We start from the raw sequence: 15,111 nt of genomic DNA, 5'->3' as shown, positions 1-15,111 counted from the left end.
TATTGTTTGTAATCTCAGACCTTAATAAGCATCAAGTGACCTAAGCCTACCATGTCCAAACAACACTTAAAACTCCATGACCAAGACCAAGACCCACGATCAAAACAATTACAACACTTGAGAGCAACACAACATTCTGCAAATGAGACCAAGCTCATCTGCATGGAGAACCAAACTAAAAAAGACTATCTTATATCATCCTGTAATTATAATCCTGACCTTGTGTTTTTCAATACTGCTGATAATGGGTACACTAAAAAACCTACTACCTGCCAAAATAGTACACAGTTCTGCACAATTCTTCCTCTAGAGAGATGATGCAACAACAGAAAACCAAACAAAAATCAAACAAACAAACAAGAAGAACGATCAGGATAGATGTTAGAAACGCTGCTTAATAAGCTGGAAGGCGGCACTTGCACACTACAGTGACGAGGATGCTCTAAGAACCAATTTGGAAAAGAATTTATGCAGGGGGCACGCCAGCAGCAAGGAACAGAATCTGTTCATTTTCTTTTCATCTGTGTAAAATGGTTTTGATTTTCAGAAGGTCAGTGTGCGACATCACGTTATTAATGGACAGTCTTGGTATTCTACCCATTTCCTTCAAGTTGGGCTTCTAGTCTCTAAGCATGATCACGTAGCGATTCTGGTTATGAAAAGATGAGGGCCAAACACACACAAAATTCTGACCTCTCTGCTTCAACAGTAATTAGCAAAAATTATTGAACTAAAGCTCACAATGCAGACAAAGCCTCACATATGGTAGAATCTTTACTTTTGACTTGTCTAAACAAGTATGAACAAAATCCACAGCAAATAATAATCAGTTCAGCCTGCTGACTTTTACAACAAGTTCCATTTCACATATCTCCAATCTTAGCTTGTCATTAGTAATTCTAATTAGTTCACTATCTCAATGCCATGCTAGATTCAGTAAAAACTGAGATCATTGCTAATTTGAGAAGATTGTTCTTTCCTTAATATAAATGAGTAACAGTCACTCTACAAAACACCCACAGAAATTAATATTGCTTGTAATTTTCAATCAGATTCAAAATTTAAATAAAAATTGCAATGACCTTTTGATTTCCAAAAAAAATAATAAAAGGGTAATTATGAATTATCACAGCACTAACAAGATTAACAACCCTGTAAGGACACACAAGGACACAGCATTTAAAGTTCGGTTATATCTTGCTATGCAAGCAAGCCCAGTTCTGTACGCACACATGTTGCATACATCCTTCTACAGCTCTCTTTCTAAAGGGAACCATTTTCCAATACCAGCATAGTAATTGTTCTTTGGTATCTGTGGGCTGATAGAGGGTTTTATTTTAAAGTTCTCACATGGTCCAGTTCCACAATTTTTTTGTAGAAGATAAAACCCAATTACGTGGAACTTCAATCACAAGTCACAAAAGAGACCTGTGCAATTAAACAGTACTCTTCTACACAAAGAGCTAATTAAAGTGGCAACCAGGAGGTGAACGAGAGCTGTCCTCTACTGAAAGAGAGGACATATGAGCTTGCCACGGGATGTCCTGCAAAGGGAAAATGCTGAGAGGTTACTGGGAATATACTGGAACTGCTCTGCTCCCTCCCAGCAGTTAATGGAGTCCACCACCAACCACTATGACCACACAGACCAGCAGTTCAGGCAAATCTGGTCTCAGAGGTTCCAGTGCCGCCACGTTGCCCTCCCCAGGGGGTTTCTGCCCCCCACATTTCTCCTCTCAGCTGGGGAGAGCAGGGGAACTGGAAACGGATACACATTTGCCAGGGCTGGGGCAGCTGGAACCTCTCAAAGTGGATTTACCACAGAGAAGCACTTCTAAAGCAGTTGAGGTGCTGAGACAGGAGGTCTCCATGTTCAGGAGGTAATCCTCACCCTGACTTCTGCTGAGTCGAGTGCGTGTACATATGCGTTTCTGCCTCTCTGTGTCACAGAAGAGGAACAATGCTCAGGGGTTTTCTAAACCAATTTTTAAATTCAGATTTATTTTAAGACTATTTACAACCTTAATTCAGCTGGATTAGGAAATCAGTGGAGACAGCCTAATTTAAAACACCAAAGGACCAGCTGTACCTGAGGAAGGTAGGCAGGAGGGTAAGGCTGCAGGAAGTGTCTCTCTGAATCTAGTTGCTCCTCCCACCAAAGATATATCTGACTTCCCTCTGGGCACTGGACACCCGAGATTCAGTAGCTCACTCAACCTAAGCAATTAGCAGCTACCCGACATGTGCCCGTCAGAGCTGCACTAAGCTGCCTACCTGGCCCTGGACCACTGTACGTCATTTTGTACCGCCGTTTTTAGGACGTTCTGGGTGACCCTGAGCTGCTGTCTCCCACCAGGCGCTCCCCTGGCACAGGTATGAAACCACCAACTCATCTAGTCGTTTCCCCGCCGGCCCCAGTACAATCCCTGTTGAACAGAAGCTCCTGAGCTGCTCTGCAGTGCGGACATTTTGCTAAAACCAGAAATTGCTGCTGATTTATTTCTTCCTTTGACCCTTCTACTAGAACAAGATATAAAGGCAAATAAATAATATTGGGTACAAGAATGTCTTAGTACCAAAACACCACCCAGACAGCAGACAGACACATACACCAGTCCTATGACACAGGCATGCGGAAACAAAGGAAAAATAAGTGGATTATTATTTTTTCTAAAACATGGGGAAAGGCCACCTTCCTCCTTTCTTTCAGATGTTTTTCATGTATTTTCAAGTTTTAAATCCAGCCTTTTGATAGCAGTAACCGACATTTAAAAACCCATCACCTCTAACTGTGAGGCAGCTTTGGGAAACAAGGCAGTCAAGCCATTTTCAGGCTACACAATGCTACCAACTGTTTAAAAAAAAAAATTAAAGGAAAAGAAAATTACATTTCAGTAACTGAGCAGACTGACGTGCTGCTTGAGATTAATGGAGTGCTGGTCTCTTGTTTAATAAAAATCCTATATACAAATACCAGTGAGGGTCATGGAACAATTCAACACCATTCCCATGTCAAAAAGCAACTGTGAAGAATTCACCCGAGTATTTTTGTCAGCTGCAATGGGCATTCTTGTTTACTATCCACACACACTTATGCGAAGGACTTACAAAGGCTATGCTTGAACTTAAATTCTAAACACAAAAACTGGATCATGAAAAAAATAGAAATATTTTTAAAGATTATTTGCTGCAGAAGTCAATGACTTTCTCAAGAACATTCAAAGAGCAAAATCTACCAGGAGATGGTAAATGGCAAATCCTAATTAGCTAAAACAATCAGCATTTCACTAAAAGGAAATACCCAAAGGAAAATAATTTTTTTCTGGCTATTCTCTCTTTTCTAGTGAAATAACACATATGTTTTATTTTCAGTTTGTTCCACTGGAGCAGAGGAGAGAGAGATAAATGAAAGATGAGAGCCATAATCCATGAGAGCACTCTCAGACTTCCACAGATATCTGTCAATGTTAAATTTCACTATGACAGCAACTCATCTCAGAGTCTAAGCTCTGCTTCGGAATCGGGGACAGTACTAAAAAGAATAGGGATAAAGAACTCATCAGCCTCGGCTGGTAAGAGAGGCAAGCTGTAGAAATAATCTGTAAGCACTGTAAACCAAGAAGGAAGAACCTCTGTAGCCGCCTTCTTGCCATTTTATTCTTTAAATTGTTGCTGTTACAGCAGAGTGGAGTTTAACTACTACAAAATCACCACAATTATTCGTATGGTTGTACAGACCTAAAAGATCCTCTGCACTATATACAGAGGGGGCATCTGTACAGTTGGGCAACAAGCTCTTGACGTGGCTGGCACATGCTCTGAATAAGCTCCAACTCCCTGCTCTACAACCGCATCCGAAGAACCAGTGTCACACCCAGGACCTTTCCAGCTGATTCGTGGTAACCGGCTGCTGCAAGATTGTATGGAACATATATTGCCCTCCACTTGTACCAACCTTAGCACCAAAGCATTTAAAGTCATAAGAAGGAAATGCAGGCAAACCTTACAGAGAGGAAAGCAGGCATGGGGTGGCTTCCCCTAGCAAGCCGATAATAAAACCAACAGTGCCTGAGCAGTGCCCAAGAGCTACAGGATCACTCATCCTCTGAAGCAGGTATCTTCTTACTTTGCTGCTTTTACTGATGGAAACAACATGTAAAGTACTGTTACCCACCTCTGACACTGCACATCACACTACCTGCCCTTTATACTAGTTAATTGCTCCTTTGTTTTAAAAAAGCCCACTCTACAGGATCAGGATCCAAGTTTTTGGATCCTAGGTACTGGAATCACAGTTATTTGGCATGGTAACACTAAGGTGCTCCTGTGTTCAGCAGCTGCAGGGGGTTCAAAGACAGTCAAATAATCTAGGGAGATCCTGGACAAGGGAATGAGCGTTTAGGCCTGGCTTAGTGCTGCCCAGTATCATCAAGGCAATGATGACTACATTATCATTTAATGAATTCAGGACTGAGCACACACTCCTATTGCAGGGCCTTCAGTGCTATTAAGAACAGGATAAAAATCCACAGAAATGGGCAATGCATACAATAGCTACGTGTCCAATACTGTGTATGTAGCAAGCTGCTCTTCTGTTGCTACAGCATACACTTTCACGTCATTCCCCAATCAAATCAACAATTCCAAGTAGTCATCCCGGTCTTAAAATTGCTCTCTTCAATAAAAAAGGGAACAAAAGAGAAAATGCATAGAAGAATCAAAACTTCATTTGGTAAATACTAAGCAGACGAATAGGCAACACTCTAGAAATTGATAAACACTGATCTAGAGAAGGTATCTCCAGCGCTTTAGAGCACCCTGAAACAGATGATTGTAGGTCCTAACCAGTACTTTCAGTGTTTATGTATATATCTATATATATACACACAAAATACTTCTGTTTATATATACACACTTAACTTAGCCGAAATCACAGATTTTTTTCACGTACTTCTTGAGCTGAAGAGATTTCTTTTATAATTTTGCTGTATTTTAACAATATATTCACTACAGAGCAGTTTCATAGTTAAAAGCCTTTAATTAAAGATTAATTAAACATGAGATAAGCACAAATACTAAACAAATTACTTCAGAGAAAATCCAGAATCTGACCTACCAAAATGACTTTATATGCAATTACACATGCTGTGAATTACTGTTTGTAGATAATTGCCTTGGCTGTCTCCTTAAAGTCAACTGACCTTATATTGAAATTAAATAACATCAAACCAAAAAAAGAAAGTCAGGGCTGATTGGACTTGCAGTTAAATGCGTTCATTTTTTATATATCTCAGCACTAACACATTACTGGTTCAAAATCATTTACCTGTGGACCTTAATCATAAAGAATACTTCCAGCATATTTCTGAAGCTAGCTTTCAGCCCTCAAAATAAAAGATATTATCTTATCTAGAGATTTCTCCATGATTTACTTAATTTCCTTCAAATTACTTCTCAGAGAATAATCCCAATCCTAAAAATATAACTAGCTTTATATATTGTTGACTCTCAGATACATTTCCTAGAGTATTTTAACATGTTCTTGCTGTATGATACAGTAGAAGTAAAAGGACTCATTTTTTGTAGGAAGGCTGCTTAACTGAACGAACAAAGAAAAGGCAATGCTTAGGTTGTACATGTAGTAATGGAAAATTTTAATTGCTTTTGAGATCTCTGGCATTAGTCTTCCTAGCAGACAGGGTCAGACAAGCTTTGTACCCAAAAACACACACGCTATCCTCCACAGTGTCAAAGAATGAAGTAAAGCAATATGAAGGGGGTTTATTGGCCACATTTCAAGAGATATCTATATTAATTTCAAAATTTCACAATTTCACAGCCATCAGTGGGAACTGCAAATGCACCTGGGGAGGAGGGCTACACAATTCAGAAAGCTTTCACAAAGGGAGTGGAAGCCCTGGAAACATCAGAAAATGAAAAACTTCATTAACTTTTAATTGATCTCTTAAATACAAGTGTGAATACTTTTGATAAACCTATACAGACTAAGACTTTTGGTTCTCTGCACCCTTAGATTTCAGATGTACCAAAGCTGCTGAATGCAAGCTATCTAGCCTGTTGACAAAAACAAACAAAAAATATTAGACTACATTAATGGGTTTATCTGCATACAGAGTAGGGATTTCCTAGACTGTTTTCTAACTTTATTTATAAACATTTCAACTACACATTTCTTGCCAGAAAGGTGTGGAAATGACAAGTTTACATTTTTAGGACCTTTTTCCCCTAAGCAATAAGGGAACAAAAACCGGAGCAGGGATGAATTCCACCAGCGACAGAAACTGAAGTTCTAATTACAGTCTCCAAGGCAGATGCTACAGAGGTAGTCTGCCAAGACTGTTTCATTAGTGAAATAACCTCAAACTCTTTCAAGAAGTGTAATCAATCAAGACATATGGAAGAACAGAAGGCAATTTTAAATAGGTTTAATAGATAGTTGCCTAATTTATTTATTTTTTTAATTGAAAGACACAAATAATCTTTTCAAAAGGTTGATGTGTATGAAAGAAGCTAGCCAGAGAAGAATGAAAGTCCTGGAGTGAAAATGCAATATACCTCATAGACTTACAGAAGAGTGTATATATATGTATTTGTTGCATGACATTTAAACCAAACTGCCAGGATCATGACATTTAAAAGCACTTGAGAACAAACTCTGCTCTGTGGAAATTTTTTATTACTATTGACTTCCAGAGCCAAAATTTCACTATCAGCATGTATAGCATGGGCAGTAAGTAAAATGAACACAAACACAAGGTTCGTTAATAAAGTTAGTGGGAGAATGTATACAACATTTTTTTTTCCCCGTTACCTGGTGGTATATGTAACTGCAATTTGAAGCACAGTCAAATTATAGGCATGAGCCCATACAGTCTGTAGAAGTTTAAACTGCTTAAATGTAACACTAGTTTTTCCATATTGCCTATGTTCTAAGGGCATTATTTGTTTTTTGAGCTACCTTGAAATCCTGATGACAAACGTTGAGGTCACTTTATTTTCCCCTCACTGCGGGCTGAATTAGCCTGCTTAACGTTCGAAAAATTACTGTCAAGAAACAACAGTAACTGAGATATGACTGCTATTTTCTATTTCTTCATTATGCAGATACTTTGAAAATTGAAAATACTCTATGCAAGCTAAAAATAAATGGACTTGGTGATCAAAACTGTGCTTTATAAGATAGGCTGCTGATGATCTAATGTAAAGATTGATTTAAAAGAGGAAGCAATGTTTTCCTTGTATCTAGACACATCACTACTGTATCAGGAGCAGCCAATCATTCCTATATATGCCTGTACAGCATGTTTTCTTCAACGTAAGAGAGATACGCTGTGTTCTTATTGACTTCTTAACAGCTGTAGTAACATCCATTACATTTGTAAGATGAGCTCCTTGTACAGGCTAAGTACAGGTAAAGCCAACTCATAATTGCAGGCAAAATGTAATTGAACACAGGCTTTTATAAGGTTCTTAAACACTCATACATGCAGTCTTTAAGCATAACAAGCATAAGGGCAATGTTTATCCATAAACACCATTTTATTGGATGGCTTCAAACAATAACAGCAGCTATTTTGTAACGCTTCTGTAAATTACTAAAACTCCAGGAAGAGAATTATGCTACACTAAACCATCACCAAAAAATAATCAACCATCATCAAATACGTTTGAAACTGATGAAGTACCACCTCAAAATAATAAAATTATGTTTACAGCAGTCTTCAAACAGCACTGAGCTCTCAGTCTCAACTGAATCAATGCTACTGCTTTGCCTCAGTTATTGCTTCTACCCCTACTACAGAGAGACTTTCTCCTTTTTATTACAATTATTGAAAAAACTCTTACCTCTCCATCTCGTATTCCTTCATACCTGCTTTTACTGCCTTCATTACCTGTAAGATACATATTAACATGGGACATTCATAGCAGGAGGGAATCTCATATTTATAAATTTATGACTTATGACCGAGTATCTCCCGAGGAACCTATATTACAAAAATATCATCTGTACTTCATTTAAATTTACAATAGTAGATGTATTTTAAAACTACATTAGAAATCAAACTCATTTTAATCTTTATAAATGCCTACAGTCTCCAGCAATAAAGCAAGTTTAATTGCCAAACTACTATACCCTAATGAAGTGCAGCTTATCAAAATACCAATGCTTAATTCCGAAAGCTCTGGTGAACTTGGCAGCAAGTCCTTTTGCTTTACTTTTATGAAACACCAGCAAAACAAAACTGTGAACTGGAATATACTACAAAGGGAGATTCTCTTTTATACTTTGCAATCTGAATCAACAGAAAACTACTAGCGTTAACAGTGTTTTACAACCCATAAGTCTGATTTCTGTTCTCAGATTTGCTGAGAATGTGCACCAGTTTTATTCCTTTGCCTGTTTCTGTATTGTAAAAGTTCTAGGCAGCTGCTCTATGGAAGAAATTTTCTCAGCTGTGATAAGGGTATTCAAGGATGATGAAGGACCAAGAAGAACGAATGCAAATTACTATCCCTAGACTTTGCAATTTTACAATATTAACTTTAAAATATTTTTACAATTCACAGTTCAGAAACCTGAGGAGCAGGAGCAAAGACAATAGTTGAGTCAGTAACCTCATCAGCTACTTTTACCTAAGCTCCCTCTGGTCATCGCTCAGAACCCATGGCATCTCTGCATCACTATATGGAGTACAGGATTGACACCCAAGTTAATTTTGTCATCAATACCAGTAGAGCAATATGACTCCCCTGGTACAGTGCTAGGTCCAACCTAAGTAGCCTTGCTGAGAGCCTGGATTTGTCTTTGCCACATTGCTATGTCAACAGAATAGCATCTTGAAGCACTGTACTGGGGCACATACCCATCTCTGAGAAGCAGCCTAAGGAATCCTCCATTGTGCATGTAAACACTCCTTCAGTTTGTAAGGATCTGGAAAGACTAACTTGCTAGTTAAACTTTTCAGAGCTACACATTCTGACATGGGCCAGAAGAATAATCTTCTTGATCTCTTCTTTATCCATCACTATAGAGGTATTCATGCATACAGGACAGATAGATTGCAAGGAGGTCACCTTCTGCTGAGGCTCCAGCTCTTATCCAAACCCACACTTGATTTCTCACATATCACAAATGCACCAGTGAGTTCAAGGACGATGCAAGGTATATTACTGGGCTGTAATAGGAGGGATATTATCCTCTTATTTCTATCCAGCCTTTCCATTATTTTATTACTAAGCAATTCAGGGTTGCTGGGAACATTTTCTGAGTACCACTGCTACACTAAGAGCAAAAATTATTAACAGTAAAGGATCCATTACCTCTTTATGAGCTTCACTGGAGATTTTATTGGTGTAGCGCAGAACTTCCAACTCCATGTCTGTCTTAATCACACGACTTAAAGAAAAGCAGAACAGGTTATCAGGTTAGGTTGCAACTTCACAGCTTAGGAATATGAAATAAAAAAACCTGAAAATAATATGCATCACCTGTGGTAAAATTAGATCAAGTACACCTCAAGAGAGAAGAGCTATTACAGTATTCATGACAGCAAAGTTTTGTTGGCTTTGCTTCACCATTAGCAAAACAATCTTACAAAGGGAAGTCACAAGCATTCCAAACATCAGCCTGCTTTATTTTAATACTAATAAACAAGGGGTCCAACCGACATTTTTTCAACTCATTCTACGATACAATAGGAACAAAAGCAACGTATTTCTGCATTTGTCATGGCTCAAACACTACTTCAAACGGAACATTTCTACAAGCATACTTGATTTACTTTTTAAATACAATTTGAAACTAGTTTACATAATGAAATTCCCAGAGCTCCAGAATTTCTATTCAGCACAATCCCAACTCCCACCTATTTGTAATACCTCAAAAGGCAGGGGGAGAGGGGGCGTGTGAAGAAATGCTATTTCTGTTTGGTATTAAAAAAACCCAAAACATGAAATTCAGAAGCCACAGCAGCAGTAATTACAGTCACAATGTCCATTCTCTTTCACATGCTTCTGGAGGAAAAAACCAAACCAACCCCCCCCCCAAACCCCATCCTGTTCTTCATGCCTTATGACATACTGAATTTGTGTCTATTTATGAGCCTTGATACTCCGTTCTGAACTCATATCAAAAATTTATCATTAAACTCTTTTCTACTTACACTGCTTTCTACCATGTATTTCAAATAAAAGCAGCTATTTAGTGTGACACGAACAGGGAGGCAAAGATAGTTCCATACCTTCTATTAAAAATCACCTACTCTTCTCACTGCTACACATACTGATTTCCTAATATTTCTCATGCCCATCTCAAAAGCAGCCGTGAAGTACATACTTACTGTTTACAAAGAACAAAACTACTTCTATTGAATTGCATGAAAATATTTAAATTGTATTTTCCAGCTCCACTCCAGAGCTTGCAGCAGTTACAAAGTACCATAACTGTTATACTTTGAAACTGCCACTGACACCCCTATTTTATTATAACATGCTCCTACTCACACTGCTGTAGAAAACTATCTACTGTATTTCTGCTCCTGTAGTTTGTTTTAATGAGTCCAGAAACAGGTTTCTCAGCCATCAGTGCCTCTGATGTGCAATAAAAGCATTTCCCACATACAGCGATTGCATCACTGGGCAGCACAGCTACTCCCCTTCAAACATAACTTTTCTGGCAAGAGTAAAGGTACCTTTGTAAAAATGCTGATATCAATCAAAATGCTCTTACAAACGGGAACACAGTAGAGGGGAACAGATTGACATTCTTTGTCAACTGGAATATGACACAAAATAATCATTACGCATATTGAGAATGAGAAGTACAAGGCTTTAAAATGCACACCGAGGTGAAAAAATTACACTGGGATGGTATAATCTGCTCACCATGGGTGAGGAAACAAACTTCTGCTTCTGCCTTTCAGCCAAGTCATAAAGAACAGTAGCTCGAATATATTCATGTTAGAATGAGGTAGCAAAGGCTTATAGATTTATTTTTTTTTAATCCTGTTCTTCAGAAGACTGCATGTGCTAGCAGGATAATTTAATACTTATTTGATGTGCCTTTATATTACTTTCAATATACAGTACATATCTCTGATCTGCAAGTGCCTGAAAAATAGGTTGTTTCATAATTCAGTTGTCTAATCTCTTTATTAGGATCTGCTAGTAATACAAGTTAGTAACTGCTCAATGGCAAGTGCAGACAGTATTAGAACCTATTTTACCTGCTAGATCATAAGGCTTCAGGGTCAAGGTATTTATTTTAGATCGTAACTTCTCAGGTATCTTTTTGCATATATAAATTCATGCTCAGCCTCAGACAGACTTTTTATGCAACGCATCACCTTCATTTATACAAGGTCAAGCACTGAAACATTTTAGAAAATGTTTAGTCATTCTGAGGCCAACAAAAACCACAACCCAACCGTTGGTAGGAAAGAGAGGGAGGATGTACAATTGTGCAGGGAACACGATCAACTTCACCCTCCACTAGATACCAAAAAGAAAGTCACTGGGCTCCTATGCTGTCTGCAGTGGTACTGTTGATGGAGTTCCCACCAACATAGTTGGGTAGCAGAAGGGCATGTATTTCACCACCTTCTCACTGTTTTGATGGCATAAAAAGCAACACTCTCCCAAGCCAGGTTTAAAGCATTGCTAGTCAAGCACAGTGGTTAGCCCTGTAGGGCAATCTTGTGGGTGATGAGTGGTCCACAGTTCTCATGATGTTTTCCCCCGACTTCCAAGACAAGGCTAGGAAGAAAGTCCCATCTTTGTTCAAAAATGTGAACTTCAATGTTCTATTAAAAACAGCTCTTGGACCAGTTACATACTCTGCATACATTCATTATTATTTTAATGGGAACAAATAATTTCCAGGCTCCAGCTAATGCAATTGCAAAAATGTACAGATTCAGCACGTAACACAGTTCTCAGATTAACAGGCAAGCCACTCAATGCAATCAAGTTAAAATAGAAGCACAAGTCTCCTACTGTCAGGATTGACCTATAATTTTTAACTCTTTTTTTTTTATTATTTCACCAGTGTAAAAACATTTCTTCTTCCTCACCCTCCTTTTTTATATACACTTTGTGCTTTTATTTGCACTTGCCATATGAGCAGGTGGTTTTTTCATGCATGTCAGTCATCCAACAGAAGAGAGAAGCTTTAATACAAACAAGTATCATTTAAGTCCTGAAATTAAGTTTGCGCATTTTAAGTGGCTAGATACCAAATTTCATGCACAACCTATTTTCCATTAATCAAGTGGTCAAGAGCACACAGAATTCAAGGCAATTATGAGGCTGAAACTTGCATGACTCGACTACATTTTCCTGAACCAGTGCTTTCCTCAAAGATACACAAATGTTTGCTTCTCTATGTGCATTCACCATTCCTGATTATGCCACCAGAGGTATCCATTCCCAGTTATCAGCTCAGTGTTTATCAGCTGTTTTGTTGTTTTTAGTACGTGCATGCAACCTTAATGGCTGCTTTCTGTGACATGCATGGAAAACATCTGGGTACGTCCACTCCTCCTTGTCCTTCTGGAAACATGACATTTACAGACCACCTAGTAAGTATATGCTGCCCATGTAGACAGACTCACAATCCTGCCTTGTCTTCACTCTTTTTACCTCTGCTGTTACCTTTCCACATTTTATTTACAGAAATTCCTCTACCATAGTTGATATGCTCTTCTGCAAGCTTTTGCATAAAAACTTGCTAACTGAATTAGCATCAAAGCCAGTAAACATAGTAATGCACGTATGCAAAGGAGAAGTATTACAGTACAATTCTGAAAGACAGTTGCATGAACACCAAACATGGGAGTTCATCTTGAAACAGTTCAAAAAGATGTTAAGAGGTTTACAACATAAATCAAAAAACCTCTGAAAACACAAAAAGCGTATGCCCAGCTTTAAGACATTAACATACAGATCATTTTCCCTGAAGAAACAATTATAGCTTTCCATCAAAGCAATGAAAAATACAGAATATATGAAATCTTCCACACATAAATATCAAATCCCATTTTCATTGAGGTTACAGGAAAATACAGTATATACAGGCAGAAAACAAGCCATACATTGCTAAATGTATATCTTCTAGCACCACCATGATTATGGCAAACTGACATTGGTACAGCAAAAGACCATTTAGCTAAGTGCTAGTGTAGAAAAAATTTCCTTCTGATTACTGGGGAGATAATTTGGACAAGTTTGCAGTTTGTCTTCTGTTAGATGACATTTTCTTTTCAAAACAGTGAAATCAATACTTAGCGTATACATTCAGTATCAAATTTGAAATGAGAGCCCTGAAATTTAAAATGAAAGTGTTTACATATGTTTGGAAACACATTCACTCTATTTAAAAAAAAAAAAAGTGAAAATACCCATCTGCAACCTGCTGAAACCCAGTCTAAGGTCAAATTCTTTTATGTTTTATCTTTAAGTTTCATAGCAAGTTGGAAAATCTTGAGATCTTGAAAAAGGATGAGTAAGCAAGGGAGACAACAGATCCTTAATCACAAACGCTTTGCCCCTTGTCAGTATTGAACCATTTTCTCTGCATTTTATTAGAAGACTAGAGCTGCCTTTTGTAACTCACAGTTCTCCCCGGCTGGTTCAGAAAGCTCAGCCATTTCACCTCTTGCTGGCAGTTTTGACAGCATGGTATAGATCGGAGTTTTTCTGACAAGTATCATGTAAAACAGAATAGTTCAGAGCTTGCTGAATTTGAACTTATATGCATCCATGCAAGCATATGATTCAAATTAAGCAATTTCCTACCCTAGAATATAACCCCCAAAAAATTCATCTTCCTAAAAGAAAAATATTCTTAATTCTAAAAATGTTATTGCTTTCCAAAGAAAGTTTCTTGGGCAGTAAATTTGACATTCCAAGGAAATTTCTACTTTAGGAAGTTTTAATACACATAGCCTGTCATTCATGTATTGATTCCACCAGACACTTAAATCCTAACAACAGTCTTTAACATACTTCTGACTTAAAATGAAAGCCACCAAACTCAATAAAACCTTTTAAAACACTTCTGAATGCAAATCTGAACTTTGGCTTCAGTTAGAATTCCCTTTCCTTGAAAGCCAGGTGGAGGGAAGGTGCGTACCAAGCATCTCTCCCCTGTGAGATCGCAGGGAGACAAAATCAGAATTCTGGGCTGGCACTCACAATTTACAGAAGAGATTCTCTCTACGCCAAAATGAAGAGCTCCAAGTGCTGCCTTTCTACTGCCTCAATGCTCCATCTATCTCAGTACAACCTCAGGGCACAGACCTCATGTTTGTCCATCCCTGAGCTTCCTGAAGATTTAACCCCCATTAACCCAAACCACAGAGGAGAAAAGCTTGTCAGGTGACACCTTGGTAAGGTGGATGGAACCAGAATGAAAGCTAACTTCGGAACAAGCTTGTAGCCCTAATCCAAAGCCTTCTGCAGCTAAAATTGTCATCTCTCCCTGCAGTGCTGCTGTATCTACAGATCAAAGCTGGGAAGTTAGACCAGGCCACTCTTCAGGTCCCCTTTCTTGCCCCTTGTCCTTCTCTGCTAACAAGAGTACAAAAAGGCAGGCAAACAAGGAGCACAAAAATGGCACTGTCAGGTTAAAGATGTAGCTCCCTCCTCTGCTCCTTAAACGGTTTGTCAAGTCACTTAGAGAATCCTCCTCTGGCTGCTGGGCACATGATAATGAAGTGTCAGAGGCTGAAAGTTCCCAATGTCTTAAACAACAAAAAAACCCATGCCCAACACCAAACCAACCAACTAGAACTCAGCAGCAGCCACCTCTGCAGGAAAATAAGATTTTATGAAGACCTTCTAACTTGACTTACCCTTTCTATTATTTTTGTAAGCGATGTAACATGGCATCAGGGGCCTCAGAGCATGTGTGAACATTTCTAGATCTTCCCTAACAATACCTGTAATGACAGGAGCTTGACTAATTAAACACTAATGATATTTCTAAAAGAAAACAGATTTTGCTAAGCTCCTTCTTTAGCAAGTCTTCCTAATTGTGCTTAATTTGTACATCCCTACACATCAATTTCTGAACTCGTGGTCTGTCTACAT

The 15,111-nt window shown here is 38.4% G+C and overlaps 1 protein-coding gene across 1 annotated transcript in view; it reads right to left on the bottom strand.

Moving 5' to 3' along the window:
* PEPD (peptidase D) overlaps positions 1 to 15,111 on the bottom strand; it is a 160,621-nt gene that overhangs the window by 94,685 nt on the left and 50,825 nt on the right. Inside the window, exons 8-9 of the mRNA XM_009320321.1 lie at positions 9,343 to 9,418; positions 7,867 to 7,913 (exon numbers count right to left, since the gene is read on the bottom strand). Of these exons, the coding sequence (XP_009318596.1) occupies positions 7,867 to 7,913; positions 9,343 to 9,418 (123 nt within the window). The remainder of the gene's footprint in view (positions 1 to 7,866; positions 7,914 to 9,342; positions 9,419 to 15,111) is intronic.

The sequence above is a fragment of the Pygoscelis adeliae genome, unplaced genomic scaffold, assembly GCF_000699105.1.
Source record: "Pygoscelis adeliae isolate BGI_AS28 unplaced genomic scaffold, ASM69910v1 Scaffold62, whole genome shotgun sequence".
NCBI classification, from domain to species: domain Eukaryota; kingdom Metazoa; phylum Chordata; class Aves; order Sphenisciformes; family Spheniscidae; genus Pygoscelis; species Pygoscelis adeliae.
The sequence above is the reverse complement of the archived record's forward strand: the minus strand, read 5'-3'. Positions and strand labels throughout refer to the sequence as shown.